We start from the raw sequence: 17,665 nt of genomic DNA on the forward strand, positions 1-17,665 counted from the left end.
TTAGAGTTTTAATGTATATGAGATATAAAGACAAAGGAATCCTTGTTTTTTTTTTCAACCCAGAGTCTGTCGATAAAACGCACAAAAAAATCTCAAAGTAATTCATGTTTGGCTTTAAAATGTAGTCTGGTTTATTTCTTTCTCCATTATAAAGCCATCTCTCTTAGCACTTGTAGTTAATGTTCACTCACCTTTCCCAAGCCCAATTTTGTGATGGCGAATGTGGATTTGGCCTATGCTAGTAAGGAAGACTAATGATCGCTCTGCACCATTTCAGAGTAGGTTATCACAGTGACTCTGAGTCCAGTTGAAGGAACGTAAATGCATGGCTCGTAACTCATATGCGGGTTCGGGTCTGTGTGGCTCAAATCAAATTCCTGAAAACATAGTGGCCGTTGTTGAGTTGAATGTCTGAAATAGCCAGAATAGGCCCACCCCTAACTCCAGCAGGATGAAGAGGCTGAATTCTCCTCTTTGCATCTCTTAGTACGACAGATACAGCTGTGACAGGTAATGGTGGTGGTTATGACACCTGTGCAGCTGTGGCTGAGAAAGAAGTCTGTGGGCTCTGGAGCAGGCCTTCATACAGAGAAGGCTCTTACTCCTTTTTTGGCTTCTGCTGCAGGCATTTGCTCTGTCCCCAGCTTGGCCTCATAGATTCATGGCTGCCATCATGATTTTACTCAGTTTCCCCGTTGTTATCCCAAGCTCCTCAAGGGTCATGGAGGACAGAGACAGCTTCATTTTTGCAGTGGGTAGTGTTCCCCAGAAGCAGGTGGTTGGTGCACTGCCGTGGCACAGGCTTTGTCACCTGCCAGGCAGGGTGGTTTACAGAGCTGCTCACAGACACACACATGACTTTTCCCCGGGCATGGTGAGACCACACTGCAGATTCTGTTGCACACAGCAGTTGCTCTGGATTGAATGAGCCATCATTTCTCTTTGACCTTTTTTATCTTTGTTTTTATTGACAAGATTATTTTTAAGCGCAGATCTCTATTTTGAGTACCTTATCGATAGTCCAGTTTTGGAGCCTGGGCTTTTATTGTAGTATTGTACCAGATATTTTGGCTTTTTTTCTCTTGGCATAGGACCTTCTATTTAATCTTACCTCAGGAGAATTACACTAGGATAACATGCATTATTTTCTAACAGGTAATTAACTTGGGCAAACCTCTTAAAAACCTCGGCACAGCAACCTTGAATATCCAGTGGCCAAAAGAAATTAACAATGGCAAATGGTTGCTTTACTTGGTGAAAGTAGAATCCAAAGGATTGGAAAAGATAGCTTGTGAGCCACAAAATGAAATAAACCTTCTGGACCTAAAGGTATGTTGGTAGATTTATCTCATGTTTCCATAGATGTTAATCAGAGAAGTTGACTTTTGAGGGGAGACCCATTACTTCCATCAAGAAACTGATATTCTGGCATGTTGATTTTTTTCTTCGGTGTCAGAATTTCTCTTCTATAGTTGAGTGACCAAGTCAGGCTGAGGATTTCTGTTGCTTGGAGACCACTATGGCACCTAGGTCAGGGTCATTCACTGCTTATTGAAGCAAATGACATTTTTGAGGTTTTATGACCTAGTATGACACATGAGAAGGACTGGGACATGCTCCTGGGGGTGGGCCAGCCAGTGTTAACTCCCAGTAGAACCAAACTCATTAGAAAAGATATTGGCACCTTAGTAAATGACCTTGAAAGCCTTTCTTTTTTCTTTCTTTCTTTCTTTTTGTAATAGTACTTATTGTGTCTCTGGCACTACGCTAAGCATTTTGTTTGCATTTTCTCATTTCATTCCCCTGATAGTCCTATGAGGTATTTTTTTCCCCACAATTTCGTAAGTGAGGAAATGGAAATTCAGAGAGATTAACTTTCTCAGGGTCATTCGGTGGTTAGGAGGTAGATTGTGCATTCAGGCTCAGCTCTGCTTGCTTTTTTTTCAAAGCCTTCACTCTTTACTCCTGTTCCACACCTATGTTAACTGTTTAATCATTTACACTCAAGTTTGATAACTATTTGCTTCGTTGGCGAATGTCTGTTTCTTCTGTTTTAAATTCTAAGGTGACTAGGTATGATCAGTGTTCATAGTTAGTGTCTTATTAGAATGATTCTTCATCAACTTTGAAAAACAAGATGGTCCATTATTCCTAATCCTTATTTTAAGGAAGATGCAATTTTAAAACTTCTTACATAGCTTTGTTTTTCAGTACTCTGCTTTGGAAAAGTCACATGCTAGATCTTTTTGCTTCTTTTCCTGTTCTTCAGTGTCACGTATTCATTCAAGCTGTACTGACTTTTTACCATATGTTAGGCACTGAGCTGGTGCTAGGGATATAGAAATGAGATTCAATCTCTGATAATAGGATGTTCAGTTTGGTGGGGAGACAGAAGAACAACGAAAGCCTCTTCCTTTCCTTGGGTTTTAAGGTCAGAGTGGGATTAAATTACCTTAATCAGTAAACTTGCAGTGAGATAACACTTGTAGATTTTATACTTAAATTATTTCTGCACCTTTGGTGACAGGAAAAGGATGAATATTGTCGAGTTTGGGAATTTGGCATCATTTGGGAGGGTGTATTCAGGAGGTTGGTACAGTAGTGACAGAAGTATATTAAGTGGGACGATTTTGGATATAATTCTTTTCAGGAATCTCACTACTCAAGAAAGAAACGGGAAATTGCTGAAAAACAGATAGACGATAACAGAAAATTTTCTTTATTTGCTGAAAGAAAATACCAGACCCTTGTAAGTATTTTTCAAGAGCTGTGAATATGTGACAAAGGATGTGGGAGTAAGATCTTCCCCAGACCCTGGCTTTTTAACTACTACTCGTCCTGTCTCTCCAGAACTGCAGCGTCAACGTGAAATGTGTGAACATAAGGTGCCCACTGCGTGGGCTGGACAGCAAGGCCTCGGTTGTTCTGCGCTCAAGGTTATGGAACAGCACATTTCTAGAGGTTTGGCCCCACTCCAAGGCTGTCCACTAGAAGCCGTTTGCCACCTCCTAGGATGTTTCTCACTTTCCTAATGCATTCACTAACTTTGTCTCCAATCAGGAATATTCTAAAATGAACTACTTGGACATTCTTGTGCGGGCTTCCATTGATGTAACTGCTGCCACAGAGAATATCAAGCTGCCAAATGCAGGCACGCAGGTGAGAGGTTCCCCCTTCCTTATTCAGTCCAGAGCAAATTACTCTTCCCTTTACTCCATGCCCACGGCCTGAGGATGTGCTGCTTCGGCATGCGTTACCTTTACAGCACCGTTATCCCCATTAAGGAGAACTCAGGTAGTGTCTTAGGGTACTGCCATCCCAAGCTGTATTTTAATAGAATCATTGAGAAAAGAAGCGAGTCTAGGATCATCAAGTCCTTCAGTGCACATGGTAGATTAGAGAAACCCATGTCATACTGTCCCTGGTGCTGTAGCCGTTGGTGGAGTGCCCCCAAAGGTGATAACCCCATACTGCGTTATGGCGTAGCTCATGCCATGTGTGGCCAGCTGCAGTTATTGGAAAAGATCTTTATATGTATTAATTGAACCCAGAATTGAACCGTATACAGTCAGCTCCTGGTCAAGACCCTTGGAACAAGTCCAGAATAACTTCTCTTGGCCATGTAGCCAAGAGAACCTTTGAAATAATGGAAAGAAACTGTCATGGTTCCTTGGACATGTCTGTCTTTTCTCTTGAGAGCTAAGCACTCAGCTCCTCAGTTGTCCATCATGCCCAGGGCTGAACTATTCCAGGTCTCTCCTCTCCCTGGGCTAGCCCTAGGTGGGCAGCGTGATTCCCAGGTGGCAGGGATGGGCAGAGTAGCTGCCATGTGGTCTGCCTAGTTCAGCTTACCCTGAGGCCATTACCTCCCAGCATCTCAGTCTAAAATTTGATCTTTTAATGTTTGCTGAGGATTGTGTTTGCATTTTTAGCAGCTACTATTTTTGTATTTATGTTCTGCTGAAGCTTCCATGTTTTTCCATCAGAACTTATTGTCAGGCTATATTTTTCATATCCCATCTTTGAGCAATTTAAAAAAATTAAATGCATGCCTTTAAAGGTACTCTCACATTTTATGAGATTTGCTTTTGGTTTGTTGTTTCAGTTTACAGAGTAGTTTTGAGTCTTGATCATTTGCTCTCTCTTAACTCTCTGTTGCTGCAAGCTTTGTCTTCAAAACTAAGAAGTATGCCTTCATCCAGGTAATTAAGAAAAAATATTGAACAGGACTAGGAGCAGCATCTTGTGGTGTACCACTAGTGAGGGGTTCCTTGTGGGGGTCTGGAACCTACAGGGGCATGTATTAGGCTCTCGAGGTATGTCGTTATGGTGGGAATGTTTTGCAAAAGAGACTGAATGGAGAAAGGAAGATGGTGAATTACTCTTCTTAAGTTGATCTATTGACCTACTTAAGGAAATGTTCTGGCTTTAGTCCTTTAGGCAGCTGAAAATCCAGTGAGCTGCTCCGATCACTTTGGTTTCTGACATACACAATTCATCATCCAAACTAGAATACACTTGTCTGGGGAAAATGCTAAATGAGGCAGGATGCTGGGACAAGTGGTGTAAACCTGGACTGTTTCAGGCTCACTAGGACATATGGTCACCCTGGCCTTATATTATCCTTGGGTATTACTCCAGCCCACTTTTCTACATCGTATCAAGTCATCATAAGAAACTCAGCTAAAGAACACCTTCCCTGAGAATCCTTTCTCCGCTTCTCTGACTGAAGGCAGCTGCTACAGCTTTCTGTAACTTTAAATCAGCAACCCTGAGAATCACTGAGGTTTGTTTTTGTTCTTGTTTTGCTTTGCTTCACCCAGCCTCCCCAACTCCCCTCCACTGGCATTCACCAGTTTGTTCTCTGTATCTGGAGAATCACTGAGTTTTTGGAGCCGGAAAGAGAAAGAACACTTTAGAGGGGAGGGGCTACCACTGATAACGCATTCATAAAACGTCTGCAATTTACTAAACGCTTTACCTCTGTGCTCTCATGTAAACAGCAGCAGAGTTCAGATATTGTACCCATTTTACAAAAACAGGCACAGAGAGGGGATATAATTTGGGGTCTTGGATTGACACCTATAATTATCTGATTTCAGGACTCCTGTTCTTTGACTGTGACACTTGTTCCCCCATTGAGTCCCTAGATATCAAATTCACATGGGAAAACTGAGTCTGAGGACGGTTACCTCTCTGTCAGTGTCACAGGACCAGCATGGGGAGATGAGACCAGGCCTCGGGCCCACAACTCCTCATCAAGTGCTGCTGTTTTCTAGAAGACAATGGAACTAGGGTCCCTGGTATCCAGTCTAGTGGCTGTGTCACAAATGAAAATGAGGTTCTTTCGTGCATTACTTGTTCTTAGGGCTTGGAGAACTCAGGCCTGCTAATGGGAATTGGAATCTTTGCTTTAATAAGTAGATTTGTGAATGCATTATTGGTCTCATATCTAGAGCTCCTTTATTTTGAAAACTGAGATACCTCTTCCATTAACAGTGATTTCTGAGATACAATAGCTCAGATATCATATCTGCACATTTCTTTAGTATTTTAAGAAGCAGTTTTTGGGGAAGCTAAAGATTTTAGCTTAATTCAGGTGTTAAGATGCCTTCCTTTTTTATTCCCTCACTTTTGCAGTTTCAATTTCATCTTTATCTTGGTTCATCTATCCTTTCCAGTCTGAAGATTGTTTTTCTTTGCAGGTAGAAGCAAAGGAGGTTGCGTAATTGAGGCTTGTCTTTTGGTCTTAATATCGAAGTTTCTTTCCATTGCTTTAACTCTAAATTTGGCTTTAAAGAGAAAAACCCTTTTTGTTCCCTTATAACCAAACCAGTTTCAAGAGTTTTGTGTTCACTTCTGAATAAAACATTTTAAAGACATTATATCACCGTCAGAGAGAGCTGATCAGCTCATTGAACCAGATAAAATGGTTACATTTTAGCATCAATTAAATACATCCTCCCCAAATTAAATCCACCCAGTTAACAAGCATTATTGAGGAAAGACTGTGTGCCTTCTCTGCACGGATGCTAGAGAAGCAAAGTTGAATAAAATACCGGGTCAACTGTTAAGAATTTCATGGTCTAGGTCTAGGGCACAGTGAACCAGGTGAGAATTGCTGAATTAAGCCAAGGAAGAAGAGGATTGTTTATTAGTCGTACTCATATATACCCCACTTCATTCCTAAGAAAGTAGGTAGAGTATCTAAGCTTCCTGGCTGCCAAAGATAAAAGGAAGTATGATAGGTAAAAGTAGGCACATTCTTCTTCAGGGGAATGACATTTTCTTTTTCTATTTTTGGCTTAATTCAGAGGACTTGAGATATGGATCCAATCGTAAGATGGAACACTCAGTAAGGGGATGGTATCTTTGATAGAAAATTTTACAAAAGATGAAAATCTCTTCGTCGGGTGATTTCTTATATGAGTATTGAATGAGAGTGAGTGTATTACATTATAGAGTGATTTAGGGAAGTGCTTTGGCAGTGGGCAAGCTGACGTGGTCTCAGCACTACTCACTGTGATGCAATTCCATGCATCGGCAGAGCATAAGCCCTTTTCCCTTTACAGGCACATGATGGATAAGGTTCACATGCCTAGGTCATCCCTATGGAAATGCCTACGTTTTAATGAAACCAAAAACAATATTGTTTTTGGAGTTGGGAGTAATTTCTACTCACCTTAATCTGTCATTGTCCATCAGTAACAGTTGCTGTGACAAGAGGAGACAAGGCTTCCCAGAGCTCTGAGAACTACAGTTCTGAGTTGGCAGCTCCAAGCTGGTCTTCTCTTATTCTTGATCCCAGCTGGAGAATGACCGTCGTCATGCAAAACAAAACAAAAACACCTTCGGTTGACAATTGAAGTGAACAAACAAAATCTTGCTGACTGGACTCTCACTTTCCTGCTCTGCAGCATGGCCTTGCACACAGACTGGGGTTGTAGAGCACATCAGCCTTTTAAATCTGCCCATCCCCCTAACTTCGTCCTCAGTCTTTGTCTAATGAGTTGTTTTGCAATTTCTATAAGGCTTCAAGTTCTGGTTTGAACGGTAGCCAGACCTGGGGTTTAGAGCTCTCAGGTGGATTCCCACCTACCCACCCTGCTACCTCAGGCTGCAAAATCAAAAATTATCTTGTTCAGTTTGAATGCTTGTTGAACTGCAGCCTTTTATAGGACTGCTCTCCCCCCATTTAAAAGTGTTCAGTACATACTGTGATTATAATAAGGCTCATTCTTCTTACCTTGGACCATTCTCTGCTCTCCACATCCAAGTTTATCAGAACTTATTCTTACAAATCAGGATGGCCCTTCCAAGTTGTCACCTTGTCCGGAAGGACATACTGTGTACCTTCTGTATGCTAGATACCAATTAGCATAGGCTAATTGAAATGATTTTTTTGTTTTGTTTTAGAGTAGTCAGTTTACTGGTCACATCTGCTATATTATTTCTTCATTGGTCTCTCACTATTTTTTCTTCTCTACTTTATGGCTATCCCCATGCTAGAAACAACCTCAGGAAAAGGTGGTTTTTACCTTACAGCTGGGACATCTATTGGGGGAAGGGAGTTGAGGGGAAGTGAGCTCTGAGGCCCCCACCTGGGGCTAGCAGCTCGATTGAAACCTCATTGAGAGCAAAACAGGAAACCTGGTAGGTGATAAAGGTGCCTGTTATAGTCAAATATAGTTGGCTGAAACTCTAAATGTGAATTTCTTCCTACTAAATGTTTAAAGAAAACGAGTTATCTTGCTTTTAAGTATTTTCTATGAGCCAAACAGGGTTGATAGCTGTTTTCTAGTATAAGTAGAAAGGGAAGTATTTTAATGAAGAAATTTTTAAAAAATGAATTATAGTATGGAAGTATTGAAGCACAGTGTAGACATAGAAGCATTTTTAGGCAGCATCCAGCGATCAATACTAATATAAAATACTTGGCTTAAATACTTCTTAGACGTTAAATGCTCCAAGTTTCATTTACTTTTTACACTCTCTTCACTCAGAAATATCAGAAACTTCAAACAAGTAGATCTCTAATTGGTGTAGTTTACAAAATCATAATCATCACCAGGTCTTTTATGTGCTTTGAAAAATGGTTTCCTGGTATCTCAAAAATCCACTTAAATTCTAAACCCCCATTAACTGAGTTGTGAATTTCCATAAGCAACTCTTTAGATTTCTGAATGAAAACTATTTTTCATTTCATTTCAAAAACATTTGCCAACTATCAAATGTTTAGAGCTTAAGCTTCTCATTAGCTGCAGCTTAAAGCTCTAAGCTGTCTCTGAATTCAGGGTCCAGTTTGTCCATACACATTGTAGAAGATGGCACCAAGCTATTTTAAGAGAGATCATTGTTACGGAGGTCTTTAGTTTGATATTCTAAGGGAAAGTTAAAATGGTATCAGTCATGTAGCTCCACCCTGTTTTTATATTTCACAACATTTTAAAACCTGAGGGAGGAATGTAGGCTAATTGTGGATAAACTGGCCCTCTTTATGGCTGAAAACCGAATTTAAAAAACTGTGATCATTCTCAAAAAGATACGAAACAATGGGGTGATGTATTGATAACTGTTGAAACTTGATGAATGATGGTTCATTATACAATTTTCTCTACTTTCATTGATAAGAAAAGTTTTTTTAAAGATAATTTAGCAAAGAAATAACCACTTCGTCAAAACATAACCCAGCATTTTCTGGGCTCTGGGAAAAGCTCTCCAAGGAATGCCTCTTAAAGCAACATTCCACTATTAAGGTAGAGAATCTTACATCAGAAAGACATCTCATCTGTCCAAAACGTGTCTGGAAGCAGAATTAGAACTCTAAACTGGTGTTACCTGTCGCCCCCTTTCATGATCATCATGTTGCTCTCTTGTCTGTCCCATAGGTTCGTGTGACTGTGTTTCCCTCAAAGACTGTGGCTCAACATTCTGGAGTACCATGGTGGATCATCCTGGTGGCTGTCCTTGCTGGAATTTTGATGCTTGCTCTGTTAGTTCTTTTATTATGGAAGGTAAGTTATATCTGGCATTTGAGTTGTGTGATTATAAACTTCATGTTTTCAAAAGAGTGAATCAGCACTGGTAGCATACATACATTTTTTTTTCCCCATTGACTCCTTTTTCCCAACGTTCTATTATGAAACTTTCCAACATATAACGAACTTGAGAGTTTTATAATAAACACCTCCATATCTACCTAATACTTTGTATTTAAAGATATATTCTTCATACATGTAAGAAGTTTCTTACATGTATAAATTTTGGTATTTTTCATATATAATTTAGTGTGTTTGCCAAATAAGTTTTTAAATTTTTATTACTTTAGCATTTTCTTCTAAGATCTTTCTAAGATCAAATCATTTTCTGAATCTAAGCCAAATTGTTGGGTCTCACAGTAATCTGGTTAATTTCAGCCTCTGTAAAGTAATGTTCATGGCAGCCACTGGGGTTTTGTTGTCATTGCAGCTAGATTAGGGATATAAAATTATGAAATTAATGAATAACTCCAATCTCAAGGGGGTCATCATAGCCTATATCAAACATGAGGAAGATTTGGGTTCAATATGATGTTCTTCACTAGAATTGGTTCTGCAAATAAAATATAGTCTCTTCCCTTTGCTTCCTACCAGTAAGTAGCTTACATTATGGAAAAAGCGTGTATGAGGTGGATGCATACCTTTGGTGCCCAAGATTAAGACCTCTAGATTCTGGATTTATTCTCAATAATGGAGATCCACAGTCCCTTATCAACAGTTACAAATTGAAAAAAAAAAAATAACCTCTGAAAACGAAGTTTGTAATGACTTTTTTTGTCAGCAAAACTTGACATGTGAAGAGAGGCTATTTATAGTCTTTATCCTTTATTCATTTATTTCACTGCTGAAATATTAATGTTTTGTTAATGGTTACAGTGGCATTATATATGCAGGTTACTTTTCTAAAATACCACAAAATCTGGATGTCCAAACATCCTGGTACAGAGGGATTTGGATAAAGAATTACGAGTCTCAACTGACAATCTCTAGAATCCAATTATCCTTATCCTTACCTTGGATCCAAAAGAATAATGGACAAGGGGTTGCAATATTTCACTTTCAAAAACCAAGCATCTCTTTTTCGATTTATTTTTCCAAGTAACTTCCTTTTGCCAATCTGAGATAATTTTCTAGTGTCCTCCAAATGTGCAAGTGAAGCTCGGTGTCTGCTCATGCCATGCTTCTACCTCACATGGAGCATTAGCTGGTCCTGTCTTTTTATTTCAGGCAGCACATTTCTCTGCTTAGGCACAGTCAACCAATATAGGAAAAGCCCTGAAAATTACTTTGATACCAAAAACTGAATTTGAAGTTTGATATTAGGATGGCCTTCTTGGGCTCTCCAGATAAGGCCACAAAGGTAATCTCTTTTGGAACAGGTCCGACTGGCAGTCTTTAATGAGGGAGACGTAGCAGTGCATTGAGAGTTAAGAAATCCAAGCTTTATAATCTTGGGCAAATCATTTCACCTCCCTGGGGTACTGGTTTGCCTCAGCTGTTTTATAAGTGAGTAGGACTTAGATGATTTTATTGGGTATTTTTGTTTTGTTTTGTTTTGTTTTTTTAATTCTAAAGTATCCCAACTCACAAGTGAACTCTAAAGTAATCAGATAACATCTATAACCCCCACATGAAAAATCATTTTTATTACTTTATGCATATCCTTTCTGAAACTGAACTATGTTTTTATGTGTGAAAGTCATGGAATTTTAGGGCCAGAAAGGAGTCTAATCCAGTGGCCTTTAAACTGGGTTTTGCACATGCATGTGGGTGCCAAGACTAAGCAGGTGGGGCAAAGGCCAACATCCCCACTTCAACCAAACAGGTCTTATTTTATCTGCTTTAAATGTTGGGGTTCTGCATAGGCTTTTGTTTGGAGGCAAAAGAGAAAAGTCCTCCAGGCTGGTCCAGTCACCTTCGTTTTGCAAACAAAGATGCTCAGGATGCTCACGACCACAGATATTAAGAATGTTGCCAAGTTGGAAGCAGGACCAGGGCTCTTGGTTTCTCGTTTCTTCCTTTTCCGTTCCGTATAGTAGCACATGTTATTGAAAGTTGCCTAGGAGTGTTCACTGCATGTTAAAGTGAGAGTCACAAATAAATATCGAGATAGTCTCGATCAACACTGCCCAATAAAACTTTATGGGGTAATGGAAATGTTCTGAAGAGGCACTGTCCAATACAGTCGTCACTGGTCATGTGTGGCTACTGAGCACTTGGAATATGGCTTGTGCAACTGAGGTGTTGACTTTTAATTTAATTTAATTTAAATTTGAATAGCCACATGTAGTTAAGCTACCGTATTGTACAAAGCAGATCTAGATTTTTACCTTCATGAAGTACCAGACTAGGAAGCAGACTTTTTTGGAAGTGCAGAGATTTATTTATTCGACCAAGTTGTATTTCAAAGGGCAGTTCCTTAGGAACGGGATAAAAGTAAGTAGAAAAAGTTCTCCATCATCAAATGAAGGAAATTATAGTAGAAAGTGGAATTATACTTTGATACTCATTTAGAGTGACCTAAGCTAAGGAGCATACGTTCCTACCACTTCAGGATTACACGGTGGTTCTGAATTTGGGAAAATGACAGCAATCATTCTTTCACGATGGTATAGTTGAATTTATATTGTGATTCACCCCATAAATCCAGAGGCCTCAAGTAGATGGCATTTGTTCCATAAAATTTACTGTGAAAGGCAGAAAAATACTGTATCTCTATTTTACTCAGATTTGTGGTAAATCTTGCTTAGAGAATTTATTCTTTAACCTTTGTCTCAATAAACTGCAGAAGTCAATCTTTTGCCTATTTTAGAGTCCATATTCTCCTGCAAGAAGAAACCACCCAGAGCTATAATCAAATGTGTTTATATTTTCCCTTTAAGGATGATTTTGTCCTCAGGATTTCTGTTACAAATAGAAAAATCAATTAGCTAACAAATGTCACCTATATAAGTATTTGACCAGAGACTCATGGTAATATGAGTTGGGTTTAATGCTGTCTGGATGTAACATGGTGCAGTGGCTATTCACTGTTGGTCCATAGTGATTTCTTTGTAAACAAGCTATGAATAGAAAACAGGTTAAAATCTGAGATTTTCTTTTGTTTAACTCTTACACACAAAACTGTAAAACTGACTAAATACCTTGCTTCCTTGTAGTGTGGTTTCTTCAAGAGAAATAAGAAAGATCATTATGATGCCACATATCACAAGGCTGAGATCCATGCTCAGCCGTCTGATAAAGAGAGGCTTACTTCTGATGCATAGTATTGATCTACTTCTGTAATTGGTAATTGATAAATGTTTTTTAATTGCTAGCTGTGGGACCTGCTATGGTTGTGGTGGCTAACTTTAAGAGCAACCGCTTGCTGTGTGTGTCCCATTAACAGATGTTTTCAAATGTCCACACTGGCTTGCCTTGCTTGGATTTATTTTATATAATTTATTGAAAGCTCACAGTTTTATTTTATTGCACAAAGAATCTTTTGTTGCAGGTGAGTTACTTTGTGTTATTGTTTGTTGTTAAACATCACCCATAGCATTCAAGAAAATTGCAATCTAATTACACACAAAAGGAGGCTTTCACCTCCATAGTAGTCCAGTTTGCCAAGTGTTGTTAATCCAGTATGCAGCATTCCACTTAGAATTTCAAAGATGCATAAGAAATCATTCCAGATTTCTTGTCCATTTTGGAATTTCCCACAGATAGATGCTTATGTCGACTGCTTAATTAACCTATTGCATGTTGGGAATATGGTGTTTCTCTTGAGAAGGCTTTCTCGCTGTCATCTTTTTGATCTCCTTGCTATAAAGTGATGGGGGAAGGCTTGGAATGCTTTTATTGTTGCTCAGAAATTGTTTTATGCCAGCTAAGCATGAAACTTCCTTTTCCTGCAATATCTACCACAGGTCAAAGATCATTGCAACAAACCAAAACTATTGGCATGATGGACATTATGGCCAATTTCAGAAGATAGTTCTTTACCAAAGTGACCTTCAATGTACTCAATTCTAGTATAAAAATGCTCTGGACAGTTTTTATTTCAATATGTTGTAATGGAGTTTGACCTTATTTCATGTCCCAAGAAACCTTGGGTCTCAGTTGATTTTAAAGTTCATGTTTTGCTTCTTTTATTTGTAAATCCATGGAAACAGGAATTGACAGTGATTCCTTTTTCCATTTCTGTGGGCATGAGAAGATAGAATTACTCCTGTAATCCCTTTCCATGGCACTGTCATGATGAATCTCAAAATTTTCATTTCAGTTATACATATCAACCTTGAATTCCTTCTTTATTTAAACGGGGCAAGAGCCACATTTTATAACAGATAGGTATTCTGGCTTTTTTTTGCACAGAATAATAAAGGAGTCCATGTAGAAATGACCTCAGAATAAGACTTCTTGGTCTGTTTTTCCTATTGATTCAGTGATAATTATGCACGTAATTTTATTTTGCCCCATGACCTCTTTATCAAATTCATTCAACATAAATGTTCTGTTCCTGTCGATGTCACATAATAAACACATTAATCGACCATTCTAAGTACCTTCCTTATCCTTCTTCTATCTGCATATTTAAATTAAAAACACATTTTTTAAAGGCATATTTTATTCATTAAAAAAAATTAAATCTGATTTTTAAATATCCAGATATGTTCTCAGTAAAAATCTACTTTGGATCAGATTGAGTTTTTTTTTTAAATGAAGGAAATATATATTAATAATTTTAATGTAAATGTCTTTTGCAACAGAAAAAATTAGGCGATGCTCTGAAATTAAATCTAATGATACTTTCCTCAAGTTCTTTGTGATACATGATTGATTTTATGGCAGGACAGAGTTACATGAGTTTTTAATGAAACAGCTTAATTTGGAAGCACAACAGCAAGTCTAAGCAGTGTAAATTATCTTCTAGCTAATGAGAGATGTGTACTGGAGCCTCAGAGGAGAGAAGACTCTTAAATTGACCCATTTGAATACTGGCATATTGAAATTATAATTTGTAAAATATTTGTGACCTGAGTTCCATTTGGTTAGTGGGAGAGTGGAAATAATCTTTGGTTTACGGCCTTTAAAAAAATTGTTCCTCAAAATGATGTTCTAATCTAAAAATTAGATTTTACATATAGTATTATAATTATAAAAAATGGAAGCACTGTTTTATAAACTCTTAAATTTTGCTAAGGGTATAGCTTATATATTGTTACAAAATGTAAAGAAAGGATGGAAAAACGGACTTCCAGTTTTACAGCTGTTTTTCTCTTCCATTTCTTTTTGATTTATTAGTTCTTTCTTAGAAGAAAACCATGTCTTTTTTTCCTTAGGCCAGAAGTAGGCATGGCTGAACAGAAAGCGTAGACATTCCCGTTTAGTGTACTTGCTTTTCCTGAGATTACTTAATTTGTTTCTGTTTCTCTTTACCCCTTCTCCAGTGTGGATTCTTTAAACGCTCTAGGTACGATGATAGCGTTCCCCGATACCATGCTGTCAGGATCCGGAAAGAAGAGCGAGAGATCAAAGATGAAAAATATAATGATAACCTTGAAAAAAAACAGTGGATCACAAGGTGGAATGAAAATGAAAGCTACTCTTAGAGGGGCCAAAGAAACTTCATAGTACCCAAACTGCTTTAAAAAATTTTCCCAACTCAGAAATTCAAATGGATTTAAAAGCCTGTTCAAAACCTGAATATTGATTTCAGACAGACTATATACAGTACGAACCTACAGTTATAACTGCTGTGGATATTGTTACGTAGCCTAAGGCTCGTGTTTTGCACAGCCAAATTTAAGACTGTTGGAATGGATTTTTCTTTAACTGCCTTAATTTAATTTTCTGAGTTGCCTTTGTTTTTTGGTGTGGCTGACTCACATGTGCCGGGGAAGGGCAGCCCTGTTCCACGACATTCCTCCCGGTAGTGTAGCTGGAAGAAGGCACCCACAGTCACTGTGTCAACAGAGTGGCCATCCTAACCCTTGGCACTGCCTCTGCAAACATTCTTCCTATAGGACTGAAGACCCTGCAAGTTCACTGTCCAGCATCACAAGACAATGCCGTAGGGAGAGTTGTGTTTCAATTTAAAGTGCTATCTTAAATTAAATGTGCAATAGAAGGTGATGTTGCCATCCTGCCATGTTTTTCCATTTCCTAGATGTGTGAATACTTGCTCACACCAAATACATACACAGGTGTCATTCTCTCTTTTCACTAAAACACACAGGTGCAACAGACTTGAATGCTAGTTATACTTATTTGTATATGGTATTTATTTTTTTCTTTTCTACAAACCATTTTGTTACTGACTAATAGGCCAAAGATTTTCCAGTTTACCCTTCAGGTTGGATTAAGCAATCAGAATTAGAACATGGGAGGTCATCGGTTTGACCTAAATTTACTGCAAAAAAGAAAATAATTCTTTGTAAATGTACCAGAGAGTTGTTATAATTTACAGATAAGTTTTAAGTTATTAAAGTATCTTCCTTCATGATAGCCCTTACTCCCTCCCTCCAAACCCAAAAGATTTGTTTAAGAGATGGAATTAACTGTAAGATGTTTAATTCTTAACAGATATATATTTTTTTGAGTTTAGAGCCCTGTGTGACATTTCTGAATTTCATGCTATAACTTTCAGGAACTCTGGGAAATAATGGGTTTCTTTCTTGAACTTTCGTCACTGCTGTATGTATATACAAGACTTGAAAGAAATGGTGAGTGCCTGTGGTGGATCCAAATCGATCCAGTGTAAGACTACTGAATACCTGATACCAAAAGTCAGATTAGAACATCCTGGCTTTTAAGTTTTTAAATGTCATTGAAAACATTTAATCAGTGAGTCAGTGTTGTATTTTTTGCTTTGTTTCCTCCCCTATCTACATTCCCCAAATTACGTTAGGACTACTCAACAAAAACTTCAAGTCGTTTTTTAATTGTAATAACAAAAATGGGAGGAAGACATTATTCTATCCATTCAATAGAGATTGAACAGATATGAAAGCTGTGTTTTTTTTTTTTTAATTACTGTGCTTCAAAATGCTAAGTTATATGGGGAACAACAGCAAACAGGTGCTAATTTGTTTGGACATAGTGTCTCAATCTTTTAAAAGAACAAAATACAGCTATGTGCCATTGTTGCTTTGGAGTTTTAATTTTTTTTTTTTCTTTTCAGAAATCTTATGCCCTTATGATACTAAGAACATTATTCTAGTACTTTGGAATTTTCATTCACAAAAATCGCTTTGCAAATGATATTTTGTTTACAAAAATTTCTCTAAAACAGGTCATAACAGTGTTTAAAATCTCAGTTTCTTGCTTAGGTAACTTGGAACCTAAAGCACTGGCTTTATAGGTTGCTAAGAGGCTGATAATTTTGCATGCGTTTATAGACCTTTGCTATAAAAACGAATGTCCTGAAAAATGGGGTGGTTGGGGAGGGGGCGGAAGGGTGGTTCAACAGCAAAGAAACAATGTAGTGGTGGTTAAATTTATAGTTGTTAAAAATGTCATCTCAAGTCAAGTCACTGGTCTCCACATTTGATACATTTTTATACTAACTACCATTGTAAAATTATTTCATGATTAGGAAATACCTGTGGATATTTGTATAAAAGTATGAAATAAATTTTTTTATGAAAGTGTTCATTGCTTAGTAACACAGCATTTTATATGTGAAAACAAACTCTAAAATTATAAGTAAACTGAATTGCCTTTCTTTTTATTTTATAAGCTAAACTAAAGTTTTTGATGTTTTTGTATATTCTTAGTGTTGCATATAATCTCAGATCAGCGAAAGATATTAGTGCCCGTGAAATAAGGCAATGTAAATAGGATTAAGGGTTTTTCCCCCCCTCCCTTTTTGGCTCTACTGTTTAGTCAATGCTGAAAAGAAAATGATCTTAAAGATGGTTTATTCGAGATACCTACAGATCGAGAATGTCTGTTTGCATTGATTCATCTGCTTGAAAGGCTTATGGCTATGAAGGATAGGGTATTATGGTAGCAATGATACCATGGCATGAAAATAAAAGTTCTTATGGCTAAGTTGCTTTCTTCTTAGAACATATTTTGGATGTGAGAACAGTCTAATTGTGACATGTGTCATTATATTGACCACCAAGGACTGATTTAGCAGAATTGACCAGTAGAAAAAAAAAATTATTTTTTTTAACCAAAGGATTTTGTTTAGATTGAAGCAATTTTATAAAACTTCTCTAGCTAGTTTATCACAGTTTAATAAAGGAAAATAAAGCACGTACATAATACCCAGACAATATAGCATTCCCTGGACAGAATAAATTTCCAATCTAAAATGTATTAGCTGTCTAGTATATTAGATAAGTTTTCCACTGTACTTGGTATTATATATTAAGTCTTAGCCTTCTTAATTCTTTGATGATCAGACAGGTGTTACCACCTAAAGAAATGTGTGATTTGTACTTTTTAATGATGGGCCAGAGGCTATGAATCTTTTTTAGCCACAGTCCCGTGGTTATACCTAGATTAAATCACTACGATAATGTATAATCACTGTAACTGGTAAGGGTGTCAGCGGATGTGGTTTGGCTAGGGCTACGGCATAACTGGTCTGGGCTAGAGGTCATGGGTCCTGGGGTTCTACCTTTCTCTCAGCA

At 37.8% G+C, this 17,665-nt stretch overlaps 1 protein-coding gene across 2 annotated transcripts in view; it reads left to right on the top strand.

The window, feature by feature from the left end:
* Nucleotides 1-16,676, top strand: part of ITGA6 (integrin subunit alpha 6) — a 69,159-nt gene extending 52,483 nt beyond the window's left edge. The window contains exons 20-26 of one of the 2 annotated variants that reach the window (XM_015596690.2): nt 1,156-1,329; nt 2,651-2,749; nt 2,851-2,961; nt 3,061-3,159; nt 8,889-9,014; nt 12,197-12,326; nt 14,471-14,581. In XM_015596690.2, coding sequence (XP_015452176.1) covers nt 1,156-1,329; nt 2,651-2,749; nt 2,851-2,961; nt 3,061-3,159; nt 8,889-9,014; nt 12,197-12,304 — 717 coding nt within the window. In that variant the 3' untranslated portion in view covers nt 12,305-12,326; nt 14,471-14,581. Of the gene's footprint in view, nt 1-1,155; nt 1,330-2,650; nt 2,750-2,850; nt 2,962-3,060; nt 3,160-8,888; nt 9,015-12,196; nt 12,327-14,470 lie in introns of both variants that reach the window. The other variant, XM_006921196.3, reaches the window with a different exon arrangement.
* Nucleotides 16,677-17,665: the final 989 nt, after the last annotated feature.

Source organism: Pteropus alecto, unplaced genomic scaffold (assembly GCF_000325575.1).
Source record: "Pteropus alecto unplaced genomic scaffold, ASM32557v1 scaffold3, whole genome shotgun sequence".
Taxonomy (NCBI): Eukaryota; Metazoa; Chordata; class Mammalia; order Chiroptera; family Pteropodidae; genus Pteropus; species Pteropus alecto.